Source organism: Salmo salar, chromosome 20 (genome assembly GCF_965601325.2).
Source record: "Salmo salar chromosome 20, fSalSal1, whole genome shotgun sequence".
In the NCBI taxonomy this organism is placed as follows: Eukaryota; Metazoa; Chordata; class Actinopteri; order Salmoniformes; family Salmonidae; genus Salmo; species Salmo salar.
The window spans coordinates 81,502,484-81,510,901 of NC_138310.1; the positions used below are offsets into that span (position 1 = coordinate 81,502,484).

The 8,418-nt window shown below is 48.9% G+C and overlaps 1 protein-coding gene across 1 annotated transcript in view; it reads left to right on the forward strand.

Annotated features, from left to right (window-relative positions):
• LOC106581340 (phosphatidylinositol 3,4,5-trisphosphate 5-phosphatase 2A) overlaps nt 1–8,063 on the forward strand; it is a 151,079-nt gene extending 143,016 nt beyond the window's left edge. The window contains exons 22-27 of the mRNA XM_045704004.2: nt 3,159–3,314; nt 4,131–4,215; nt 5,070–5,162; nt 5,630–6,338; nt 7,305–7,438; nt 7,535–8,063. Of these exons, the coding sequence (XP_045559960.1) occupies nt 3,159–3,314; nt 4,131–4,215; nt 5,070–5,162; nt 5,630–6,338; nt 7,305–7,438; nt 7,535–7,625 (1,268 nt within the window). The 3' untranslated portion in view covers nt 7,626–8,063. The remainder of the gene's footprint in view (nt 1–3,158; nt 3,315–4,130; nt 4,216–5,069; nt 5,163–5,629; nt 6,339–7,304; nt 7,439–7,534) is intronic.
• Nucleotides 8,064–8,418: the final 355 nt, after the last annotated feature.

Genomic DNA, 8,418 nt, shown 5'->3' on the forward strand with positions numbered 1-8,418 from the left:
GTGTTCTGTCTCCAAGTGTGTGTGTTCTGTCTCCAAGTGTCTGTGTTCTGTCTCCAAGTGTGTGTGTTCTGTCTCCAAGTGTGTGTGTTCTGTCTCCAAGTGTGTGTGTTCTGTCTCCAAGTGTGTGTGTTCTGTCTCCAAGTGTCTGTGTTCTGTCTCCAAGTGTGTGTGTTCTGTCTCCAAGTGTGTGTGTTCTGTCTCCAAGTGTGTGTGTTCTGTCTCCAAGTGTGTGTGTTTTGTCTCCAAGTGTGTGTGTTCTGTCTCCAAGTGTGTGTGTTCTGTCTCCAAGTGTGTGTGTTCTGTCTCCAAGTGTGTGTGTTCTGTCTCCAAGTGTGTGTGTTTTGTCTCCAAGTGTGTGTGTTCTGTCTCCAAGTGTGTGTGTTCTGTCTCCAAGTGTGTGTGTTCTGTCTCCAAGTGTGTGTGTTCTGTCTCCAAGTGTGTGTGTTCTGTCTCCAAGTGTGTGTGTGTTCTGTCTCCAAGTGTGTGTGTTCTGTCTCCAAGTGTGTGTGTTCTGTCTCCAAGTGTGTGTGTTTTGTCTCCAAGTGTGTGTGTGTGTGTGTGTGTGTGTGTGTGTGTGTGTGTGTGTGTGTGTGTGTGTGTGTGTGTGTGTGTGTGTGTGTGTGTGTGTGTGTGTGTGTGTGTGTGTGTTCTGTCTCCAAGTGTGTGTGTTCTGTCTCCAAGTGTGTGTGTTCTGTCTCCAAGTGTGTGTGTTCTGTCTCCAAGTGTGTGTGTTCTGTCTCCAAGTGTGTGTGTTCTGTCTCCAAGTGTGTGTGTGTTTTATCTCCAAGTGTGTGTGTGTTTTATCTCCAAGTGTGTGTGTTTTGTCTCCAAGTGTGTGTGTTCTGTCTCCAAGTGTGTGTGTTCTGTCTCCAAGTGTGTGTGTTTTGTCTCCAAGTGTGTGTGTTCTGTCTCCAAGTGTGTGTGTGTTTTATCTCCAAGTGTGTGTGTTCTGTCTCCAAGTGTGTGTGTTCTGTCTCCAAGTGTGTGTGTTCTGTCTCCAAGTGTGTGTGTTCTGTCTCCAAGTGTGTGTGTTCTGTCTCCAAGTGTGTGTGTTCTGTCTCCAAGTGTGTGTGTTCTGTCTCCAAGTGTGTGTGTTCTGTCTCCAAGTGTGTGTGTTTTGTCTCCAAGTGTGTGTGTTCTGTCTCCAAGTGTGTGTGTTCTGTCTCCAAGTGTGTGTGTTCTGTCTCCAAGTGTGTGTGTTCTGTCTCCAAGTGTGTGTGTTCTGTCTCCAAGTGTGTGTGTTTTGTCTCCAAGTGTGTGTGTTCTGTCTCCAAGTGTGTGTGTTTTGTCTCCAAGTGTGTGTGTTCTGTCTCCAAGTGTGTGTGTGTTCTGTCTCCAAGTGTGTGTGTTCTGTCTCCAAGTGTGTGTGTTCTGTCTCCAAGTGTGTGTTCTGTCTCCAAGTGTGTGTGTTCTGTCTCCAAGTGTGTGTGTTTTGTCTCCAAGTGTGTGTGTTCTGTCTCCAAGTGTGTGTGTGTTCTGTCTCCAAGTGTGTGTGTTCTGTCTCCAAGTGTGTGTGTTCTGTCTCCAAGTGTGTGTGTTCTGTCTCCAAGTGTGTGTGTGTGTGTGTGTGTGTGTGTGTGTGTGTGTGTGTGTGTGTGTGTGTGTGTGTGTGTGTGTGTGTGTGTGTGTGTGTGTGTGTGTTCTGTCTCCAAGTGTGTGTGTTCTGTCTCCAAGTGTGTGTGTGTGTGTGTGTGTGTGTGTGTGTGTGTGTGTGTGTGTGTGTGTGTGTGTGTGTGTGTGTGTGTGTGTGTGTGTGCTGTCTCCAAGTGTGTGTGTGTGTGTGTGTGTGTTACAGGTTTTCCGTTAGGAAATGTGGTGCTGTACATTTGACCTGCAGCATTATAATGTACAGGACCCATATGCATTGGGTGTGTAACCTGATTAGGGCATCCACCCACGGTGCTCAGAATCACACAAATCACATTTACTACATATTATGCTAATTCATATTAACAGAACATGCAAGTGGAGGATGCAACGCGTGGGTCCTTCTTACCTAATTCAAACACACTTTAAAGATGCTAGAAAAAGTGTCCACATTTACTTTTCCTCAGCCAACAAGACGATTAACCAACAGCAAAATCACTTGACTATGTCAATCTACTATCCCCCATAGTATAAAAGTTGACCGATTCAATTGGTCAGCTTGTCGTTCTGTTGGAGAAAGGAGTAGCCTATTCCAAACTGACTCTGGGACAGTTATGGGAGGATAGATCCCAGACTCAGACAACCAGTAAACCTAGGCTATATCATGATTTAGTTTTTTTACAGATCAGCACATTTAGCTTGATAAATGATTTATTCACCTCATAGCAGCAATGCTGACATTACTCAAAATATTGAGTAATTGAAACTGAAACGGTGCATCCTGAATGGGTGGTGGCAGCAAACAATGTACCAGGCCAGCTGTAAATACAACCTGATAGCAATGTTTGTTGGACTACCAAGACATGTATTGGTGAATTATATTAATCATGATTTTGACAACAATTCTTTACTGTTTTTTAAAAAATAGAACCTGTTTTTAGTACCTTATGAAGTTGGTTTTGAAGAATAAACTGGGAGCCATATAGTTTTGACTGATTATGCTTGTCTGTTTGTTTTATATCTGCAAAGTACTTCAATTGCCTTCTGTTCCACTTTAAGTAAAAGTACTGTTACTTAGGTTGTAATTTAAATAAGAGTCATAACAACTAACAAAAATACACACGTGCAAATTAAATTATCCTATAGACCAATCAGCACCAGTAATGTATTTCTATTGACTGTAATTATTTAACTAGGAAAGTCCGTTAAGAACAAATTCTTATTTAACCCGGCCAAACACTAACCTGGACAACGCTGGGCCGCCCTATGGGACTCCCAATCGTGGTCGGTTGTGATACAGCCTGGAATCGAACCAGGATCTGTAGTGACGCTTCTAGCACTGAGATGGAGTGCCTTAGACCGCTGCGCCCCTCAGGAGCCCTATTTCATCAATGAATAGACAAAAATATATATATTTTGCAATGGGATTTTTTTATTTTCCTGACAATTGGCCAGTGCCAATATTATTTATCGGCTTTTCATTTATTTATTTTTGTTAAAAGCCGTCTAGTTTCGGCTAACGAAACCCTGGTGTGTTATACTAATCGTGTGTGTGTGTTTCTTCCCCTCAGGAGAGTGTGTGTTGGCTCTGAAGTCGATGATAGGCAGTACAGCACAACAGTTCCATACTTACCTGTCCCACAGAGGGGAGGAGACGGGCAACATCAGAGGGTCTATGAGGGTCCGTGTGCCAGCAGAGAGGATGGGCACCAGGGAGAGGCTCTATGGTAACACACTATGTGTGTGTCTCTGTGTGTGTCTCTGTCTGTCTGTGTGTGTCTCTGTGTGTGTCTCTGTGTGTGTCTCTGTCTGTGTGTCTCTGTGTGTCTCTGTCTGTCTCTGTGTGTCTGTGTGTCTCTGTCTGTCTCTGTGTGTCTGTGTGTCTCTGTCTGTCTCTGTCTGTCTCTGTGTGTCTGTCTGTCTCTGTGTGTCTCTGTGTGTCTCTGTCTGTCTCTGTGTGTCTGTGTGTCTCTGTCTGTCTCTGTCTGTCTCTGTGTGTCTGTCTGTCTCTGTGTGTCTCTGTGTGTCTTAGTGTGTCTGTCTGTCTCTGTCTGTCTCTGTGTGTCTGTGTGTCTCTGTCTGTCTCTGTCTGTCTCTGTGTGTCTGTCTGTCTCTGTGTGTCTCTGTGTCTCTGTCTGTCTCTGTGTGTCTGTGTGTCTCTGTCTGTCTCTGTGTGTCTGTCTGTCTCTGTGTGTCTCTGTGTGTCTCTGTGTGTCTTAGTGTGTCTGTCTGTCTCTGTCTGTCTCTGTGTGTCTCTGTGTGTCTCTGTGTGTCTTAGTGTGTCTGTCTGTCTCTGTCTGTCTCTCTGTGTCTCTCTGTGTCTCTGTGTGTCTCTGTGTGTCTCTGTGTGTCTCTCTGTGTCTCTGTGTGTCTCTGTGTGTCTCTGTCTGTCTGTGTGTGTCTCTGTGTGCGTCTCGGTGTGTCTCAGTCTGTCTATGTCTGTCTCTGTGTGTCTGTCTGTCTCTCTGTGTGTCTGTGTGTCTCTGTGTGTCTCTGTGTGTCTTAGTGTGTCACTGTGTGATTGGTTGATTAATGTCCTGTAGAGTGGATCAGTGTGGATAAAGATGAGACGGGAGGACCCAAAGGCAGATCCACTCTGCCCCCCCGATCAGGACACGACTACGTCAAGTGAGTAACCCACCCCCCTCCTCCCATTCCTAACCACACTGTGGAGTGAAACCATGAACTCATTCCTAACCCCACTGTGTAGTGAAACCATGAACTCATTCCTAACCCCACTGTGTAGTGAAACCATGAACTCATTCCTAACCCCACTGTGTAGTGAAACCATGAACTCATTCCTAACCCCACTGTGGAGTGAAACCATGAACTCATTCCTAACCCCACTGTGGAGTGAAACCATGAACTCATTCCTAACCCCACTGTGTAGTGAAACCATGAACTCATTCCTAACCCCACTGTGGAGTGAAACCATGAACTCATTCCTAACCCCACTGTGTAGTGAAACCATGAACTCATTCCTAACCCCACTGTGTAGTGAAACCATGAACTCATTCCTAACCCCACTGTGGAGTGAAACCATGAACTCATTCCTAACCCCACTGTGGAGTGAAACCATGAACTCATTCCTAACCCCACTGTGTAGTGAAACCATGAACTCATTCCTAACCCCACTGTGGAGTGAAACCATGAACTCATTCCTAACCCCACTGTGGAGTGAAACCATGAACTCATTCCTAACCCCACTGTGGAATGAAACCATGAACTCATTCCTAACCACACTGTGGAGTGAAACCATGAACTCATTCCTAACCCCACTGTGGAATGAAACCATGAACTCATTCCTAACCACACTGTGGAGTGAAACCATGAACTCATTCCTAACCCCACTGTGGAATGAAACCATGAACTCATTCCTAACCACACTGTGGAGTGAAACAATGAATGTTTTTAGTGTGTTTTATAGCATGTTCTTTGCGTGTTCTTAGAATGTTCTTGGTGTGTTCCTCTGTGTCTTGCAGGCCGTCTTTGACACGCAAAGACATGGGGGCGGAGCTTGGGAAGGTGAGCGAGGAAGTGGAGAGGAGCACCAAGGAGGAGGGGACTGCAGCCAGGTAACACACACACACACACTCTGAAACTCACATTTAAACAAACACACACACACACTCTCACATTTAAATAAACACACACTCTCACACTCACATTTAATCAAACACACACACACACACACTCTCACACTCACATTTAATCAAACACACACACACACACACTCTCACACTCACATTTAAACAAACACACAAACACACACACACACACACAGACTCACATTTACACACACACACTCTCACACACACATTTAAACAAACACACACACACTCTCACACTCACATTTAAACAAACACACCCACACGCACACACACACACACAGACTCACACACACTCTCACACTGACATTTAAACACACACACACACACACACACACACACACACACACACTCTCACACTGACATTTAAACACACACACACACACACACACTGTTCACAAACACCCCTAGGGCTCATACTGTGTGTGTTCCAGGGCTAAGCAGGACTCTGCAGAGGGAGACTCCTCCACCTGTAAAAACAACAGCTACAATAACCCCGCCTACTACATCCTGGAGGGCGTTCCTAACCAATCAGCTGCCTCCCTGTCCTCAGAGCTCCTCCCCTCCCCCTGCTCCCCCCCGGCCGGTAAGGCCCTCCCGACTGGAGGGGGCAGAGGGAAGCCCCCCTCAGGGTCATCCCAACCCCGCAGGCACAACACGGCTGGGCACCCTGTCCGGCCCATCAGTGAGGAAGGGTCCCAAGAGGATGATGGGAGTGTGGGGTCCGGGGGAGGGGCAGCCCATGGGGGAGGAGTGGGAGGCACACTGAACCGTCCTCCTCCTGACTTCCCCCCTCCCCCCCTCCCTAAAGGAGTACTGGAGATGGCCGACACCCCCTTCTCTAAAACCCGCCCCCTGAACCCCGACCTGGCCGAGGTGAAGATCCCCGCAGCCAATCCCAGTCCTGCCTTTGTCCTGGGGGAGGGCTTTAGGAGGGGAGCGGGTGGAGCCGGGGGGCTGGACGACCAATCGTGTTCGGTGCTGCAGATGGCAAGGACACTGAGTGAGAGCGAGTACCCCCCTCCTCCACGTGCCCCCTCTGCACCCCCCCACCTCAGAGGCCAGGGGTTGGTGGACGCCTGTCGCACCTTCCCTCCCCGAGCCCCCATCACAGAGAGCATCGCTGAAGACCTACCAGAGGAGGTGTGTGGGTGTGTGTGTATGGGGGTGTACGTGTGTGTGTGTATGGGGGTGTATGTGTGTGGGTGTGTGTGTATGGGGGTGTACGTGTGTGTGTATGGGGATATACGTGTGTGTGTGGGTGTGTATGGGGGTGTATGTGTGTGTGTGTGTGTGGGTGTGTGTGTGTGTGTGTGTGTGTGGGTGTGTGTGTATGGGGGTGTATGTGTGTGTGTGTGTGGGTGTGTGTGTATGGGGGTGTATGTGTGTGTGTGGGTGTGTGTGTGTGTGTGTGTGTGTGTGGGTGTGTGTGTATGGGGGTGTATGTGTGTGTGTGTGTATGGGGGTGTACGTGTGTGTGTGTGTGTGTGTGTGTGTGTGTGTGTGTGTGTGTGTGTGTGTGTGTGTGTGTGTGTGTGTGTGTGTGTGTGGGTGTGTGTGTTTGGGGGTGTATGTGTGTGTGTGTGTGGGTGTGTGTGTTTGGGGGTGTATGTGTGTGTGTGTGTATGGGGGTGTACGTGTGTGTGTGTGTGTGTGGGTGGGGGTGTATGGGGGTGTGTGTGTGTGGGTGTGTGTGTGTGTGTGTGTGGGTGTGTGTGTGTGTGTGTATGGGGGTGTACGCGTGTGTGTGTATGGGGATGTACGTGTGTGTGTGTGTGTGTGTGTGGGTGTGTGTGTGTATAGGGGTGTACGTGTGTGTGTGGGTGTGTGTGTGTATGGGGGTGTACGTGTGTGTATGGGGTGTACGTGTGTGTGTATGGGTGTATGGGGGTGTACGTGTGTGTATGGGGGTGTACGTGTGGGTGTGTGTGTGTATGGGTGTGTGTGTGTGTATGGGGGTGTACGTGTGGGTGTGTGTGTGTATGGGTGTGTGTGTGTACGTGTGTGTGTGTGGACTATGAATAAAACATAAAGAGAAGTGTTCATGTTGGGAATAGGTTGTTATTTTGATGTGTGTGTGTGTGTGTGTGTGTGTGTGTGTGTGTGTAGGCGCTGTGGGGAAGCAGTAGCTCGTCTCTGTCCGTGGGAGAGTCGTCTGTGGGAGAGTGGCTACAGAGTCTGGACCTGGAGCGCTATGAGGAGGGACTGCTACACAACGGCTGGGACGACCTGGAGTTCCTCAGGTACACGCTCTCTCTTCCAATCAGATAATATGGCCTTAATATAACATCAAACATGTCACTTCATGAATCTCATCCAATCATGTTCTTCCTTCTCAGTGACATCACAGAGGAGGACCTGGAGGAGGCGGGCGTTCTAGATCCCGCCCATAAAAGGATTCTGCTGGAGAGCCTGAGACAGCAGAAGTGAGCTGAACTGCTCTGAACCGGTCCGAACCGATCCATACTGGGCCATGCTGGCCCAAACCCAGCTGAACCTAGCTGAGACGTGCTAATCCATGCCAGACTGTGCCTTGTGAGAGAAATTTCACTCCCTCCATTATACTTTTTGTTGACAAACTGATTTATCAAACGTCCTTTTTTTATTTTCATTTATTGTGCTGTGTGTTAGTGTCTATGTTATTATAACTGTGGCTGTTGTGTTAGCCAGCTTTATTTAAACAGTACAAACCTTTCAGTCCTTTGTTAAGCATCACAACATGGTCCTCTACCCTGCTACCCCCCTAACAGACCCCTGTCCAACACCCCCCTAACAGACCCCTGTCCAACACCCCCCTAACAGACCCCTGTCCAACACCCCCCTAACAGACCCCTATCCCCCCACCCCCCTAACAGACCCCTATCCCCCCACCCCCCTAACAGACCCCTATCCCCCCACCCCCCTAACAGACCCCTATCCAACACCCCCCACCCCCCTAACAGACCCCTGTCCCCCCACCCCCCTAACAGATCCCTATCCCCCCACCCCCCTAACAGACCCCTATCCAACACCCCCCACCCCCCTAACAGACCCCTGTCCAACACCCCCCTAACAGACCCCTATCCCCCCACCCCCCTAACAGACCCCTGTCCAACACCCCCCTAACAGACCCCTGTCCAACACCCCCCTAACAGACCCCTATCCCCCCACCCCCCTAACAGACCCCTGTCCAACACCCCCCTAACAGACCCCTGTCCAACACCCCCCTAACAGACCCCTATCC